Source organism: Hemitrygon akajei, chromosome 7, assembly GCF_048418815.1.
Source record: "Hemitrygon akajei chromosome 7, sHemAka1.3, whole genome shotgun sequence".
Taxonomy (NCBI): Eukaryota; Metazoa; Chordata; class Chondrichthyes; order Myliobatiformes; family Dasyatidae; genus Hemitrygon; species Hemitrygon akajei.
In genome coordinates this window covers 70,240,674-70,259,180 of record NC_133130.1, presented here as the reverse complement: position 1 = coordinate 70,259,180, position 18,507 = coordinate 70,240,674, and the positions used below count along the sequence as shown (strand labels likewise).

Below are 18,507 nucleotides of genomic sequence, written 5' to 3'. Positions count from 1 at the left end.
TTATCACCGAAGGAAGGTAAGTTGATGCTCATTACACGTGAGAAGATTGTGAGATCTCCTCATTGAAACATTGAAGATTAAAAAAGCATTAACAGAATAGACTTTCAGGACATGTTGTTGAGTTGTTTTTCAGAAGGCATTCCCCCAATGTAGTTGATGTTGTGGGGTGTGTTTTGTCAAAAGGTAGTGAGTGAATCCAAGGTTTGACTGAAGTGATTTGTAGAGGTTAACTCATTTAGATATGTTATTTTTCAAGTGAAAGATAAATGTGTTCAATTCGGTCAAGGATTAAGAGGAAAAGTGAGTAAAGTTGCTGTTGTGAGATGTGATTCTAAATGAAAGTTGTCATTTTTTCAAGTTTGTTATTGTGTAGAGTTCCTAAAGGAGCATTAGTGCAGTGGTACCCTGTGGTGTGAGAAAATCACTCCCAGATGAATATGTTTTTCAAATTGTAGGCTGGTATGAATTGATCTTGTGTCACTTTAGCATTTGTCTAACTATTTAGTAAACTCTTTGAATAAATAGTATATAAAGGAATGTTCTGGCAACTATATACAGAATAAACTAATGAAAGAAATATTCTCAGTTTTCTTGTGAAAATATGTTATGATTATACTGTTCCTTCAGTCTGTACATCTATGTATCTGGTCAATATATTCTTTGTAAGAAACTTGATCAGAAAATGCTTCCATATAGGTGACATGGAATTAAATTGTCTTTAAAAGGACTGAAGCTGTGATTGTCTTGTTGGTCCTTTAGTCATGGACTGCTACAAATTGTTTGAAGAAACATAATTCTTGTCTGAGGTAATACATGAGTCTTTGTGTCCTTTTTGAAAAGCTGTAACAGGATGTGCTTTCCTTTCAGTATCATTTATAAATTTGTTGAAGGGGGTTTGTTTTGTTTGAAGTTCGTTTTTATTTTTGGATTGGGCTAGAAGATTAGAGTTGTCTGTCAACCAGTTGGAATCTGAAGGGTTTGTGTTCTGCAGAAGCTTACAGCGATTGCTCAGTGAGGGATGGGTGTTGCACACTTTAGGAGGACCTGACCTACAGACAGGGTGGAGAGTGTGAGTGGTATTACTGTTCATTGATTTTATGAGGACACTGTGATCATCTTGAAGATCAGGAGGTGTATTCTTCTTTCGGCGTGGAGGGGCAACGGGTGCAGTGGTTGCATCTTCTGAGTTTGTGCCTTGGCTATTACTGAGTTCACGTGAAGTTATGTCAGTTATACACGGCTTCTCTTGTTTGGGATTGCATTTTGACCGAGCAGATATCTGTTTGATCACTCCTGAAGATTTTAAGGAAGGCAACGATGATGATTGTTCCACTTGGCCAGACTTTGAAGTCAGTGTACCCCTGTTGCCTTCCTTACTGTTTGCAGCCTGTGGAAAGAGATTTATGTAAAAGAAATTAAATACAATACAAATGTATATCAGACTAGATCAGTCATGAAGATGCAACATTTTATGTTGCTGCAGCTGCAAATGAGAAATTTAGTTGGCGGTGAGGTTGTTATTGGATAAAAATAATAATGGCAATTCAAATGACTTGTCTGTGATAGAGTGGAGACACATTGGATAGGAAAGAGATTCAGCTGGGTCTGTGCATTGCTAGAGGCTCATTTATTATTGAGATATTGTATGGAATAGCCCCTTCGAGCCACCCAATGACCCCCAATTTAATCACGGGACAATTTACAGTGCACAATTAACCTACCAACTGGTACAACCTTGGACTGAGAGAGGAAACTGGAGCACCCAGAGGATACCCACACGGTTACAGGCAGTGGTAGGAATTGAATCCAAGTTGCCTGTACTGTAAAGTGTTGTGCTAACCACTACACCACCATGCTGCCCCTAATGTTCGGAATATGGTTTCAATAATTGGATTTTTGTGTAGAAACTTGATTTTTTTTTTGTTGCACTGAAAGGTTGTGTCACATGTGTTGCACTTGGGGGGGGGGGCAGGAGCCGGTATTGAAGAGAATAACAGTGAAGAGAGAGATTGTATCTGTAGTTGCCCTGGAGTGGAACCTACCTTGGGTCTTAGCACTGATGAAGAATTTGTAACATAAATTGCTCAGAAATAGGTGTTTGGATAGATTGACTCTGAGCTTCACATCACTTCCTTCAAGCTTGCTGAAACAGCAGAACTACATAGTGGTACTTTGCAAAAGAATTAATGTTTTTGCTCTCTCACCTCAATGGGCCTGGACGCTTCTTTAGTGTTATAATCTGTTTGAGGTGGCATTGATGTTTCAATGGTTGTTGCTGAATTTGAATGAGGTAGTGAGTTGCTGACTTTCAGAAGTGGAAATTTACGTGCAGTGAAACTCACACTACAAACTTGTAGTTGGACATAATTGTCTTAATGGAGCATTTTTATGAACAGAGGAAGTTACATCGAGAGGCAGGTACATGATACTGTGAGCAATGATATTTAGAGTTTTTTCTGGTGATACATGTAGCATATTTTAACAATAGCATTTCCAAAAACTGTATGATTCCCTTTAAAGCATAAAAAGGCATGGTGCAGAATGTAACTCACCAATTGACCTTTCCACTGTTCAGTGACTGGACTTGGAGCACGTTGTTGATTTGATGCAGGTGGTTTTGAAAGCAAAGAGGTTGGCAAGTGACCTGGAGTTGGAGGGAAAGGTTTAAAGTAGACTTTCAGAAATACCACTTCTGAAATGGAATGCATGTCTTTGCTGGTTACGTACATACAAATTTAACCAAGCTCACCAGATTTCAGCTCCATTAAATGCTTTATTGCCTGTTCTGCTTCTTCTGTAGATGTTGTTTTGATTTGCTTCACGTTGTAGGGTTTGCTTATTCCAGTTCTTTGTGATAACTGTTAAATAAAGTTACATTTAATCTCACATGAAAATAGAGCGGTTAATTTTTGTGTAGAGTAATCCTTCAGTTGTAGAACACTACAGCACAGAAACAGGTCCATATACTCTGTGACAACCCAATAATCTTCAGAACATGTCAAACTACAAATGATTACTTATAGTTTCTTTGAGATTTTGACTTCAACACATCTAATTTCCTCAGATTCACCATCACGCTAGTCTATTGTACATCAACCTTGTCTGCTTTCTTTTGTCATCATTATTTTTATTCTTGTGACATTATTACTAGTGATTGTTTTCATAACTCCCAACAACTACTTGCTTCTGGGTTTTCTTAGAATGTCCATTTTTCATAAGTACCGCATTGAAACTTCATTTCACTCCCAGTGACAAATCAAACTATTAGATCAATCCTGAGAAGTTATCAGTAACTATGCATTTCTCCATTTTTAAGCAAACTTTGGAAATATTACTTTTAACAATATCTGACTGAGCTGCATTTCTCTCCTCAAAAAGCATTTAAAAAAATTTTGTGAGCACTGCATGGAAAAATAATTTGACACACATTTATCAACAGCATGGTATAGGAATGTACATTGAGACCCACTGAAAGCAGATGACCTCACTCTTACACCTGTTATAAGATCAATCTTTAACATTTGTCAGCTCTCACATTCACTTCAGCACAAGTTCAGTCTCACTGAGTGAACACCAAGTAGACACATTGCTGATCTTTACAAAACCTGCAATTTGTTACCAACCTCATTCTTTTCCAGTAATCAGCCTCCAAACGTCCAACTCCACCGACGACTATCTCTGCCAGATTCACATTCAGTACCAACCCCTTGCCCATTTCCATCTCTAACACATTCCAAATCTTTAGCAAATTCCAATTTTCTGATCATACCTGCAGATATCTGTTCTCTTCATAACTTCTTTCCCCAAAAGGACTTCTCGAGGCATTTCTTTCCTAAGCACAAGACCATCTTTACTATCTTAAACTCCTTCCATTTTCCAAATTTACATGTTGACACATGACCTGAAATTGGCTTGGATGTGCCCACCCCTTCCTTCGAGAGGCAATATAGTCCATTCAGCACTATGGTAATCAACCACAGTCTCATAATTGATAGGACAACTTCAAAGGGGTATATTGTACCTTTACAGCTTAGATCCTGATACCAACACACTGTTCAACTGAACATATTCCTCCCAGTCATTCCTACAGCAACTACTTTCATTATGTGGGAAGCAAGGAAAAGCTGCCTCTGTGAACATTTTACAATTTAGTCTGAAACCACAGCTCACTAATTAATTGCACAATTCAAATAGGGATGGAGAAGAAATTTCAAGAAAAGACATTTCTCAAATGATCTACAAAAACATGTTACCACTTCCAACTTCTTCTCTCTTCATTCACAATCTTTCACTGAAAACACTGATGAGATAGCCTTATTTACAACTTATCAGAGATATCCCTGTCCTCCCTGCAGCTTCACAAACTTCTCTCCTTCACAGTTCTGAGGTAGTGTCTTCATTCTGAAATGTTCAGTTACAACATTTTCAAGACATCTACATGGAAGCGCCCATTCAAACAGAGAGGATGACACCATTTGCCTTGTGGGTGCCATATGATCTGGACTGTGCAACAAAACAGAATATACTCACACTGAGTAGAGATCAGAAGACTAAACAAATTGAACAGCTTTTTCAAAGACGCTACATGTGTTTGTTGGGTCAGGTGACCTCCCAGAGCTTGTCAGTCTATGAATTTCAATTCTATTACTTACAGACTGCTGACCAGTTGTTGGAAGATTCTGCACTGCACTGAAGGCACTGGCTTGAAAACAACTTTCTTCACGTGGATGCAAGATATCAGATGCAGATTTCTTCAAACTTAGCACAGCTGGAAAATAGAGAATTAATGTAATGATAAATACAGGATCAATAAAACGGATGCTGATGGTTGCTATTGAACTGCAACAGCTCTTACTTGGAGGAGGAGGTCGTTGTGGAGGCTGAGGTCTGTCAGGTACGGATATTGATCTGCTTGCTGTTCGTGGTCGGAATTCACCAGGTACCAGTTTCTCATTTATTGTGGTAGATTCTTCATCATCTACAATATCATAAAATATCAAAGATACTGAGCTTTCTGGACGTAAAGAGCACAGCATGCATATTCATTATCTTTAGGTGGTTACATACCATCCACTTCAGCTTTTTCAGAATGAGGTGGTCTATTTGACAAGTAGAATTCAGCACCAGTTTCAGAAAATCCTTCTGGTGCAGTTTTGTGGTTCATGTTCAGTCCTGTCAGCAATTGCTGAGGAACAGTTTCATCCAAGTCTTCATCTATATCTCCTGTGCACCAGAAATGACATATCTTTGGTTTATGTTAGCAAACAGTTGTATAAACAGTTTCATACAACTTAATACACACATTCTTTCAGATTCAACAGTCAGCATAATCCTAGCGTTCATCAGAAGGAAATCAGATGCCCAAGTTTCTTTTCCATTCACTTCTGATAAAGTTGGGTAATTTGCTCATTTTACTCCCCTATGCACTAGTTTCCACTGTTTTATATAACAAGCTGAAATCAAAATATTGAGATACCAGGCAGATTGGGCAGCATCTATGGAAGGAGAAACCGTTAACCACTGAAGATTTCCTCTCTCCCACATATTAGCTACCATGAGTATGTCACTGTTCTGATCAATGTAGAGATGTTTCTCAGTGATTGGGTAGAATACACCAGATCCCATGTAAAATGTTCCAGTACAATAGTTTTGTATTGCCTTGTCTGATCATATGTCAGTTTCATACTTTCTCAGACATTAATTTTTAGTAAACGTTGCCATTTTTTCCACAAACATCAATGGCTTCACGTCAATAATAATCCATTCACCCTCAAAAGCTTTAAGAATGGCATTAGTTTAGATAAGAAATTTATTTCCTAGGTTCAATACAGTGATGGAAAGGGTGTGGGATAAGCAAAAACAGCCAACAAACTCAAGAGGTTGGATGAAGATGATCCTATCGAGTAACAGCAGGTCTCAAACCTTTTTAGAGTGATCTGCACCCAGGCAGAAAGACAGGGGCTGTATCTAGTAGCCAGGAACAGAGAGAATGACCCCCATCAATTGTGGAGGGGACAGAAAGTGAATCAGTGAGCAGGCAAGAAATCAAGACTGGAGATCAAGAAATACATTTGTCACTTCAGCACAGACAAGTTGCTACATCCAGAAGACAGAGCAACAATTACCCTTACTGCGCAACGTCCATTAGCTTCCACCTCTTACAAACCGCTTAAGGGCCTGAAAGCAAAGTGGTTAGCTCAACGCCTTACAGTACCAGCCAGCTGGGTTCAATTCCCCCTGCAGTTGGTAAGGAGTTTGTATGTTCTCCCAATGACTGTGTGGGTTTCCCTCAGGTGCTCCAGTTTTCTCCCACAGTCCAAAGTTGTACTAGCTGGTAGGCTAATTGGTCATTGTAAATTGTCTTGTGCTAAGGTTAATGTTATATTGGGGGATGCTGGATGGCATGGCTCAAAGGGCATATTCTACACTGTATCTTAATAAATAAAATAAAAATTTTCTCTGAGCAATGGTTATAACAATAGAGGGAACATTGATGAGGAGCTGAGTTAGAAGAGAACCAGGATCTCATTCCGTGATGGACGAGATTCAAAAGGTAAAACACACAAGCATCCAAACGGACTAAGTTTTGATAGACAGAGGAAAAGAATAATATAAGTATTAAAACATCACGTTCTATGGGTTGACAATTATGATTTGAAGATGCAGCTAACAAGAGTGGACTGTTAAATCCTATAAAACCTGTGAACAAAATAATAATACATCTTCATTCTTCACTATCTAAGAATAATTTACATATTTGCATTTGTTACTCAAAAGAAGGTGTTAATCCATGGAAAACAAACTGTCAACAAAGAAAACTGAGGTGGGGAAATGTCATTGACATTAATGATGGGCCATTTGTCAACAACATCTTGCTAACAAATAGAAAAGACATAGAAAACTAACCCAATCAACTTGAAGTAGATACAGTAATAGAGCATAGGAGTTTACAGTAAAGGCTCTTACTGGTAATATTAAATTTATGTAACACAGATCAGGGAACATGGTCCCAAATCAACAGAAGCTAACAAATGAATCACTGCATGGACAAGATGTAGGGTCAACATCCATCAACTTTGAATTTTCTGTAACAGTGTGTTAGAAATATTACAGAAAATCCATGCCGCCATGTTACCTTCAGTGTCATAATCCAGACTGCTGAAATCAAAACTTTCTTCAAGCAAGCACGAATTTGCAGTTGGAGACAAAGGAGCAATACTGTTTCTGTTTCTATTAAGTTCTTCATGTAGATTATGCAGCCAGTTCCTGGTTCGAGGTCTAACACTCATCACTCTGCCATTAATCTGCAAGGTATTAAAACATGATTTTGTGGTTGCTGTAATGGTTCAGTTATGGCTGTGTATTTTCAGAAAGCTGGGAATTCCAGCTTACCAATAGCACTGTTGAACATGACAACTTCTCAACATCATCACTCACAGTCACAAAAATTATCTTTCATTCAATTCGAAGGGTAGCAATTTCTTTAATTTGAATTCAATCTTCACAAACAAAAATTACATTGGAATTCACCCTTTTCCATATATAATGCACAGGAGGCCTTTTAGCGAAATCATCTGATCTAAATGATCTAGAGTGATTTTCTCCTTCTCCCAGGGGCAAGAATCATTCAAGATCTGTGATTTGAAATGCCTCCATTTTGAGGGTATGGAATAAATCTAGCTCTCCTCTGCCCTGCAAGAACACCCTCTCATCTCTGCACATACCTCATTCTGCTGTCTGATAGCTTGCTATTCCTCCCAGTAACATCCTGTCTTGGGCCTCCTGAGATGTAATGTTACTGGAGGTGTAGTTTTCCCAATCATCATGTGTTTGATCAAATGAAATAGGTCAAACACTGTTTTACTTTTGCCTGGACATGACCTACATTAACACAAAACTGTCTAAACCAGGGGTGGCCAACCTCTCACATTCCATGCGTCAATTTTTTTCACTCACGAGTTCAGATGCGCCACACAACTCCTGTAACGCCATTCAATTCTTGTAAAAATGTTATTATAGAACTCGTGCGTGAAAAAATTGATGCATGGAATGTAAAAGGTTGGCTACCCCTGGTCTAAACCTTTACCTCTGGACCAAGACTTCCAGGCTTTGTTAAATATTGACATATATACCATACTGTGGGCCTTGTACAGATTTATCAACACATGGTGGTGGTGGTGGTGAGGACATGTATCATGAACGATGATACATGGATTCAGATTATGATGGCGAAGAGATAATTAGTGTGGCTAGAGAGGAGTTGTGTGCTTGCAGTAAAATATTAGCAGGGATGTTCAGGAGTGATGGGATAATCAAGGCAATGGGGTAAAGGGAAAAATGATCAATATGGCTGGAAAGAGGCTGTGAACACACCAGTAAGTGAGGGTGTAGGCAGGGCAATAGGCTGCAACTAAGCTGAGAAGGAGATAAACCCAGTGAATGAATACAAGTCAGAGTTAAAGTCGAACAGTTATCAGTAGGACCACAAAATCGCTCTCAGACATACACAAACACAGATCTCTCTTCCAATACATTCAATCAGACTTTCTGACTTCATCCCCATCGTCCTTCTCTGCTCAGACTCAGCAGGTTCACAACTGTCATTGAGAATGCATCTTAAATCAACACACAATGGTGACTGTGCTACAACAAAAGTAAATTCACCTTTTTTCCATCCAACTCCAAAACTTTCAAAGCCATGCGACTATCCTGAAAAGTCACTAGCATCTGTCCACGATCACACCTAAGAGAAAGTTAATCACACAAGCGTCTGAGGCAAAAAATCAAGATCAGTAAAGTGATTCACATTAATCATCTACAGCAATTTATTTCAGTTTCCTGGAGCTAGGTTTAGTTTAATCACAGCTGCAATTACAATAGTGAAAGCAGAAAACATGACTTGCAGCTCCAACGTCTGGTAGCAAATTGAACTTAACAGGAATTTGTGAGAAAGGCATTAACGAAGTGAATTGGCTGACTTAACATTACAGACATTATTTATATTTCATTGTGATATGCAATTAAAAAAAAGTTGCTATTTCCAAAGACTTAGCAATCATCCTGTTTGGTGTTCCCCCAATATCTATCTTCAGAGTCATAAAGCAACACAACATAGAAAAGGCCATTTGGCCCAACTCATCCATGCCGACTTAGTGACATTTACCTGCATATGACCCATATCCCCTCAACTTTTCCTATCCATGTACCTGTCCAAATCTGTTAAGCATTGTACTTGTACCCACACCAATTACTGTACTTCCTCTGGCAACTAGATCCATGTATCCAGCACCATTTGCTTTGAAAAGGTTTCCCCCTCAGGTTCCCCATTAAATGACTCCTATCTATCTTAAATCTATTCCCTTTTGACTCCCCTATCCTGGGGAAAAAGATCATGACTTTTCACCTCCTCTAAATACTTCTGTAGAGTTTGTATTCCTCTCTAAGGTCAGCCCTCAGCCTCCTGCACTCTAGGAAAAAAAGCTCCAGCCTTTACTTCAATAAGTGAGAGTCCGAGAACGAGCCAATCAATATCATTTTCACACCCATTTCTTGTTGATAGATAACACTTACCTCACCAACACAATAACAGTGCCATAACTCTGAAAGTAAGAAATTATTTCATTCCTTAGGTCATCTGGAAATTCCTCTTTTGGTTCCTTGGTTGGTGCCTTAAGGCACACCACCACAGTCGCATCGGATGGTCCCTGTGAAGATGTAATTTCTTGGAGTATTTGTTCACGTGCAAGAATATCCACTTCCTCAATATTCACTTCAAAGACAGCTAACACAGGCCTATGTTTGAAGCGTGAAGAGGGTTTTAAAATTGAGCAAAATGAAATAATATTACAAATGACATGGACATAACAATACTCCAGCATATCATTAAAATTTCTTTTGTAGTTTAGCTATTATTCCAATATGTTACATGTACCATTTTGTATAAGAGTAACTCAGCATGCTAAGAAATATTACAAATAACTAGCACCATCTTTCATGAAATAAAGCAATAATTTTATCTTATCAACCAAAGTGTACATATAAAATTCATGCCCTGTCCTGTATAAGTGTTAAAATCTAAATCTGTGAAGGTGGCTGAAGATGAATCTCAATGCCATCATTGGTATTAATCTCAATGATGACTGATCCAGTGTCCCCAGATTATCAGCTGATATACAGGTTAAATAATCATCAAACCACATCTCTCCTCACATTTATCAGATGTTTCAAGCAGTTTTACATATTTAGGAGATAAGCAATCTCTATACTTACTCTAAGTATCACAGAGAATCTCTGATCTCTGGATAGAATAATGACAAGGTGTTCCTTTGAACCCTGAGGGAGGCAAGTACAGAAATTGCAGTGGTCTATGCAGAGATACCTAAATATCTGTGAGCTACCAGAGGAGTTGGAGATAGCCAATGTTGTTCTGCTGTTTAAGAAAGGCTCTAAACATAAACCAGGAAATTACAGGCCGGTGAGTCGGATATCAGTAGTGGGCGAGTTATTGGAAGAGACCAGATAGACAAGTACTTGGATAGACATGGATTGATTGAGGATAGTCAGCATGGCTTTCAATTCAAGTTTAATTGTCATTTAACCATACATGAATACAGCCAAACAAGACAGCATTACTATGGAGACAAGGTGCAAAGACACATTACCAAGAGTTACATTCAGTAAGCGCACACAAGATCACAATCACTTTATAAGAGAACCGGGGCCCACTTCCTCCCCACCCCCACAACACTGTGGCATGATGTATAGAAGTCAACAAACCCATATAGAACACCAGTAAAAATACAACACAAAATATGCAAGTATATATACAGACAAAACCCTCAGCTCAGCAATATCATCTGTCGACTGGCCCTTGATGTCTGCTTGGTGACACCATATGCAAGCACATGGACTTCAGCAAGGTGTTTGACAACGCCCCACATGGGAGGTTGGTCCGGAATGTTCAGTCACTTGGCATTCAAGATGAGGTAGAAAATTAAATGTTGCCTCTCTGACTGGAGGCCTGTGACTAGCGAAGTGTCACAGGGATCGCTGCTGGGTCCGTTGTTGTTTGCCATCTATATTAATGATCTAGATGATAATGTGGTTAACTGGATCAGTAATTTGCAGATGGCAGCAAGATTGGGGGTGTAGTAGACAGCGAGGAAGACTAGAGCTTGCAGTGGGATCTGGACCAGCTGGAAAAATGGGCTGAAAAATGCTAGATGGAATTTAATGCAGACAAGTGTGAGGTGCTGCACTTTGGGAGGACCAACCAGTATAGTCTTACACAGTAATGGTAGGGCACTGAGGAATGTGGTAGAACAAAGGGATCTGGGAATACAGGTAGTTAATTCATTGAAAGTGGCGGCACAGTTGGATACTGTCATAAAGAATGCTTTGACCTTCATGAATCAATGTATTAAGTGCAGGAGATGGGATGTTACGTTGAAATTGTAGAAGATAGTGGTGAGCCCTAATTTGGAGAGTTGTGTGCAGTTTTAGTCACCTACCTTCAGGAAAGATGTAAACAAGTTTAAAAGAGAAAATTTACAAGGATGTTGCTGGGACTGAAGGACCTGAGTTATAAGGAAAGATTGAATAGGTGAGGACTTTATCAAATCTCCCCTCAATCTTCTATGTTCCAAGGGATAGAGGTATACAAAGTTATGAAGGGTACAGATAGGGTAAATGCAAGCTGGCTTTTTCCACTGAGGTTGGGGCAACAACTGGAAGTCATGAGCTAAGGATGAAAAGCAAAGGTTTAAGGGAACATGAAGGGCAACTTCTTCAGTCAGAGGGTCATGAGAGTGTGGAATTAACTACCAGTGCAAGTGGGACATGTGAGCTTGACTTCAATGTTTAAGAAGTTTGGGACTAGAACATTTAAATGACTCAGCACAGAATAGATGGGCCAAGGAGCTTGCTTCTGTGCTGTCCTTTTACAAAAATGATTTAATGAATGTGAACCATTAAAAAATACTACAGCACCAATTTCTCTTCCTAACTCCTTTGTCACTTCTCCAGTAATAGTAATGTAGGCCAAGACATGAAAGGAGACAACTACAAGGGGCTGGCAAACAGGGCTACCTCCCATGACAACAGGAGTCCATGTGTACCTGCACACACTGCAGTTTAACTCCAACACATCCTTTTGTTTTTGCCTGGCAGCTTCTCTGCTCAATAGCCAGCCTGACCGAGAGGCCTCCTTTTCAGCCATGCAGTGAACTGCCCAAAGGAGTGGGAAGGAAGGGAAAGAAGGCACTGATAACCAATGCTAAGAAATTTACCCTAACTTGGAAAAAAAATCTCATGTCCCTCTCACAAAAAATAAACAAGATATGGCCCTGTCAGTGTGCTCCCAATATCAGCAAGGTGATGGCAGACATCAACAATGGCTATAAGCAGCACTTGCTCATTGATACCCTGAACCCAGATAACCAGTCATCTCAACCTCGGTTCAAACACGGACCAATGAACTGAATTCCAGAGACAAGCTGAAAACAACTTTCTTTGATGGCAAGGCAGCATTTGACAAAGTGTGGCATCAAGGAGCCACGGGAACATTGAAGTCAACAGGCGTCCAGGGGTTGAAGTCATACCTCAGACAAAGAAAGGTGATGTTTGGTGGAGGTCAATGATCCCACCCCCATGACATCAGTATAGGAGTTCCTCAGGACAGTACGCAAGGCCCAACCATCTTCAACTGCTTCATCAACCTTCCTTGCAGCAGAGGTCAGAAGTAGGGATCTGTGCACTACAATCAATTCCATTCACAATACCACTTCAATTTGCACAATCCATGCCTGTATTCACCAAATCCTGAACAACTTTCACTCCACGAAAGGGGCACAGGAATCTGAAGTCTAGGTGCAGGGTTGCCAACACAAAAGATTAATAATTCCTTTCTTCTTACAATTGCTGCTTGACCTGCTGAGTTCCTCCAGCAGATTTTTCTTGATTCACTCCACCAAAGTTCTATGCAATGGTCATTAGCACCAAGGCTGGGTCTAGCCATCTATCCTTAGCATTCCATGGGAAAAACATCACTGAGTTGCTATTTATCACAGTTCCTGGGGAGGAGGTTTCACCACTGATCAGAAACATAATTGCATCACTGACATAATTTCTGTTGCTGAGAGATCAGAAACTGAGACCCTGACATCCCAAAACCTTTGTGCAATCTACATGACATTAAGTGAAGAGTTGACGGAGAACACTCCACTCGCCTGGGCAACGCAGCTCCAGCAACCAGACAGGATTCAAAATTATGCAGGGCACAGCTACTCTGGACTAGTACCTCATCAAACACCCTAAACATGCATTCCCCTCCATCTCTGTACTGCAAATTACAGTGCAGTCACCTCAGCTAGACTAACAGCACTTCTCAAAACCATGAACCCAACCACCAAAGGTGAAAAGGACAGCAAATATCTAACTACCCACCTGCAGGTCTGTCACCAGAGTACACCTCCCCAACTGAGAAACATCCCACCGACTCTTCATCATTTCTGCATCCATGAACTCCCCACTCAGCAGGACTGTGGGAGCAGCTTCATCAGAAGGACTGCTCCAGTTCACCATCCCAAGGGTAACAAAAAAATAAAGTGTGTGGGAGGGTTGAGTCCAATATGGAGGGAGTCTTACAAATGCCAAGAATAAACTCTTCTACTCGCACTGCCTCCCAAGTACCCTCATCCACCTTGGCTCTGTATCTGCCCAAAACAAGATCTGCAAAGTCGAGTTACCCATTGTAAACACCACTACACAAGTTCGATCAGATTCTTATTGCGAAAGTTACATTGCCCGCTGCCTTCAGTATAACAGTCAGTTGCAGCCAGACTTAGTTTTATAAACTAGACAGTGCAAGCGTTGGAACAGAGTGAGACTGAGATGCACTGCTCCTGTGAACAATGACCTAAACATTTGTAATCTCATTACGTTCTGGAGTCCATGCTATGCCTGAAAGAAATCTGTACCAATAGAAAGCTGGCACTCCCACAACTTACCAATACAGTGATATTCTCACACACCACTTCTCATACATGTAGTCTGATCAATGCTTTCAAAGAAATGTGCTGCTAAAATTGATGGTGGACGAAAAACAAATATATTTCTTCAACAGAACAAAATAAGGAAGAGAGGTTCCACTAAGAGTAAAACCATAGTTGGGGTTTTGCAAATATACAGTAAATCACTGGAAGGACAGCTGTGCTGGCTGACCTGCTTTTCCCAGAGGTATCACGTAAAGTACTTTAATTCAGCAATCGATAGTACTTCAAAGGCAACACTATGTAAATAAGAAAATGGAAATTAAGTTTTCCAAAATATAATGGGTCATTTAGAATCATGAATTCTAATTACAGGACAATCAATTCTTTACATGCAATGGAAAAACTACCTATTTATGACGAGGAGGTACAAAAATGTGCAGTCTGCCAAAACATACAACGTAGGTCTTGGCTTTTCAGACTGTGATTCCACACAACAACATAACTAAATATGTTCCAACAACAAATCTAGTGTAGAGAAGCTTTTCCTCTTTCTCAATTGTTGCCTGAATAAGTTCCAATTAATAAATACACACATCAGATTTAGCTACAGTAGCTTCATTATGGTGGAATAAATGGATGCTTCATCTGATCAACTTCAAAATATTATAAGCAATTTACAAATTTCTTAAACTGGATGGAAAGTTTGACTAAAATAAAATGAAATTGTAATAAAAATATTATATAATACCAAAGTTTAATGTTCAACTGGTATTATAAGCAGGGCTTCGTATAACTGCTGGAATTGTGGCATTGTTAAAGGATCTGGTAGAGCTACAACACCACCTTGAGACAGCAGACTGCATCAACAGCATCACATATTAGTAAATTTGGTTATTAAAAGTATAATAAAAATTATATTACAAAACAAATTTAGGGACAAGTAGAAATACATGCCCACATATGCTTTTTTGATATAAAATAATGACATGTACCATAAAACTGTATGGCCTATTAAAATGGAGCTGCTCACCAATACTTTGTTCAGGGTATTACACAAGACAGAACAGGAGCTGTACACCTCTTCCTACAGTACAGCACCTAGTCTGGCTATGACTCATGAGGGAAACTTGAATAGGCATTTAGCAGAGATCATAGGGATGGTATTAGGGTATTTAACCCATCGTGTCTGCTCTGCTATTTGATCTTGGCTGATTTATTTTCCCTCTCAACCCCATTCTCCTGCCTTCACCACATAATCTATGACACCCTTATTAATCAAAAACCAATCAACCTCCACTTTAAATATATCCAATGACTTGGCCTCCACAACTGTCTGTAGCAATGAATTCCAAATTCACCACCCTCTCTCTGGCTAAAGAAATTCCTCCTCATTTCTATTCTTAATGGGAATCAAGTGGAGATGGAATCCTATCAGGCCAGGGAATAGGGATATTATAGATGTGGGTGCGGGTGCCACGGTAACATATCTGTTAACGTGATGCCATTACAGCTTGGGGCGTCCTGGAGTTTGGAGTTGAGTTCTGGTGTTGATCTCTAAGAAGTCTCTGTACATCCTCCCTGTAGATGCGTGGGGTTTCTCTGGTTTCTTCACACAGAATAAAAGAGGACAAGGTAGGTTAATCGGTCATTGTAAATTGTCCTGTGATTAGGTTTGGGTTAATCGTTGGGGGTTGTTAGGCAGCATGGCTCGAAGGGTCATAAGGACCTACTCCTTGCTGTATCACTAAAAATAAAATAATAAATAATAATTGGCTGGAATTGTGATTGGGAGGGGGTGGGGAATGGTCAGGAGCAGACTCCAGTCTAGGTGTTTCAGTTGTTGAGAGTGTCACTGTGTGTTGCTTCACAAACATGGAGAGCACTCAGTCAATTTTCAGTAGTGTATTTGTACCGTGCGCAGTGCCCAAAGGAATTTCTAGCGATGATCCAACGTTTGACAAACACGCTGGTGACACCTTGTGGCAGGCAAGTAATTCTGCACCATTATTCATTTATGCTTTTAATTTTCAGCACAATCCATTTAACCCTTTTATACACAGCCTCCCATGACCAATCATTTAAAATATGGTGAAGAAAGCTACAAGTGACTATTAATATCAGGAAAAACACCAACCTCCTAACCTTTTCCGTACAATACTAACATGAGAAACTACTTCGAAAAAGATCAATTTTGTAAAGACACTGCGCACTAAAGTACTTCTGGGAATTGAAAATACCTTGTCACTCCTTGACATTTCTAATAGAAACACGTCATTGTTAAAAGGAGCAATTGGGCATTCCATTCCTCAGCCTAATCAGTTATTTAGTTAGACTAAGGCTGACTTTCTACCTAAGAATCATTTCCCTGTATCAAAACCATATCCCTTCATCCCCTGAATATTTACAATCTCTCGAGTCTCCACACCTGTATTGTACACTCAATTCCAAAGCTTCACTATCCCTTGGAAGAAGAAACTCCTCTCATTTTTATCTTGAACAACTAACCCCTGCTTTAAGATAGTGACGGCTGGTCCTTGACCATCAAGCTCCATGAAAATTTCGGACAGTAATTTCTGTCACTTACCTGTGATCCGATGGAGTCAGCTCTGCCCTCCCATAATAGAGCAGATCACTTCCAGTCCCTCTCTTCTTTGACTCTAATTCACAATCCGACCCCCTTAAATTGACATCTGAAATACAGGAAATGGCAATATGTCAAATGATCACCATGGTTTATTCACAGAACAGGACAGGCCATTTGGCCCACACCAGTGTGCAGACCTTGATGCCAATTTATACTAAATAGAACATAGAATAGTACAGCACAGCACAGGCCCTTCGGCCCACAAAGTCCTCTTCCTGTGTATTATCCACATCCCTCATTCCTTTCGTATTCATGTGTTTATCTGAATCTGAAAGCCTCTTGAAAGCCACCACACTGCCTGCTTCCACGACTGCTGCTGGTAACCCATTCCAGGCACCTATCACTCTCTGCATAAAAATACTTGCCCCTCATGTTGCCTTTAAACTTCCCTCCTAACCTTAAAAACCTGAACAGTATTCAATCTGGCTGGAGCCATTCCTGTGTCTACTTCGGAGGAATCTGATGCTTTGGCTTTGCAAGGACCAGGTTTGGAAGGCTCCTTTCAGCTTATACCAACATGTTCCTCACTGGCACAGACTTCTTTGACTCATGCTGGATGAAAACAGTCTTCTTAGCCATGTTTACTGCTAAGATCAATGAAGGTTGTTTGGTCAATACCCTAACCTGTGAAATTCTGGTAAAGACAAATTTCATTGTGGGTGTAAGAATTCAAGTTGCCTAACAATAGCAAAGGCATCAAGAAAAATGTGATTTAATAACCAAGAAGTTAAAGGGACAAAACTAGAAACCAAATAATTTCACATATGAATAAAATAAAAAGACCCAAACAAAACATTTTTCTTCAGTTTTGTAAAGGAAGATCCCAGATACAGTAAGATCAGACTCACAGAAAAACATACCAATCCATCAGAAAGACGGACACATGTGGAGGGGAGAGATAGCAACTCAGACAGAGAGGAAGGAATAACTCTACATTAAACTTTACAAGATCTAAATAAATTTGATGATAGCATCACACCAAACAAAACATTGAAATACTAATTATACAATGACGATTATAGCTCCATATTTGTTGAAGAGGCATCATTAAGTTAATATATGACTCTGTGGTTTCTTCATTAATGAAGTTTCTTTACCCAGAGTTAAAAGCCCATCTCCAGATAATTTGGCTCGGTCAATGAGAGGAAACGACTGCTTTCAAGATACAAGATCATTATTCAAACTGTTGCAGGATATACTTACACTCCTTATCTTCTACTCGCTAATAACTCAATTTAGTAACATAAATACCTGGTATATCACAGGACATTCTTCTTTTCTTCCAAAACAACACCCTATCAGTCCAGGCTGGAGTTCGGCACTTGTCACTAGTGTCATAAACGTCTGTTCCCACATCGTATTTGTATGTTGGAGCAAAGGTGATGGTGCCTTCAAAGAAGTCTTTAAAAATCTAAGTGAAAGAATGATGGTTTATTTCAATTTGAAGGATATTTAACATTGCAAATGATTACTCCTCAGAAAATTATTCCTTTGATGATTTAACATCACAGAAAATTCTCTTAGTTACTTTTATTAATTATACTGCACCAGGCAGTCTGGTGCAGCAAGAGAAAGGGGCATCTGAGGTTGCATTACGCAAGTATGGTCAATGCACTGCACACAGGCCCTCAATGTCGAATCCTGAAAATGACTTTCACGGGTGATCCCTACCACTGCCTTTACAGTACAGGTCTGTAATGCAGCGAGGCAACCAATACCAGAGGTAGTGAAGATTCTATGTACAAACTGTTAATGAGGAGCCTTGTAGAGCTGCCTGCATCGCATCAAATGAACTCCTGGGTTCTCTGCACACTGCTTTCCCCATGTCTGTTTTAAAGTACTAATCCGGTAATTGCCCTTTAAGATTCCATG

General features: G+C 39.7%; 1 protein-coding gene across 2 annotated transcripts in view; it reads right to left on the bottom strand.

The window, feature by feature from the left end:
* Positions 1–269: 269 nt before the first annotated feature.
* LOC140730541 (synaptojanin-2-like) overlaps positions 270–18,507 on the bottom strand; it is a 113,655-nt gene continuing 95,417 nt past the window's right edge. Inside the window, exons 17-28 of one of the 2 annotated variants that reach the window (XM_073051146.1) lie at positions 17,887–18,046; positions 16,576–16,681; positions 9,571–9,792; positions 8,665–8,743; positions 7,136–7,304; positions 5,068–5,223; positions 4,856–4,978; positions 4,653–4,768; positions 3,770–3,832; positions 2,750–2,858; positions 2,553–2,644; positions 270–1,387 (exon numbers count right to left, since the gene is read on the bottom strand). In XM_073051146.1, the coding sequence (XP_072907247.1) occupies positions 770–1,387; positions 2,553–2,644; positions 2,750–2,858; positions 3,770–3,832; positions 4,653–4,768; positions 4,856–4,978; positions 5,068–5,223; positions 7,136–7,304; positions 8,665–8,743; positions 9,571–9,792; positions 16,576–16,681; positions 17,887–18,046 (2,013 nt within the window). In that variant the 3' untranslated portion in view covers positions 270–769. The remainder of the gene's footprint in view (positions 1,388–2,552; positions 2,645–2,749; positions 2,859–3,769; positions 3,833–4,652; positions 4,769–4,855; positions 4,979–5,067; positions 5,224–7,135; positions 7,305–8,664; positions 8,744–9,570; positions 9,793–16,575; positions 16,682–17,886; positions 18,047–18,507) is intronic. The other variant, XM_073051147.1, reaches the window with a different exon arrangement.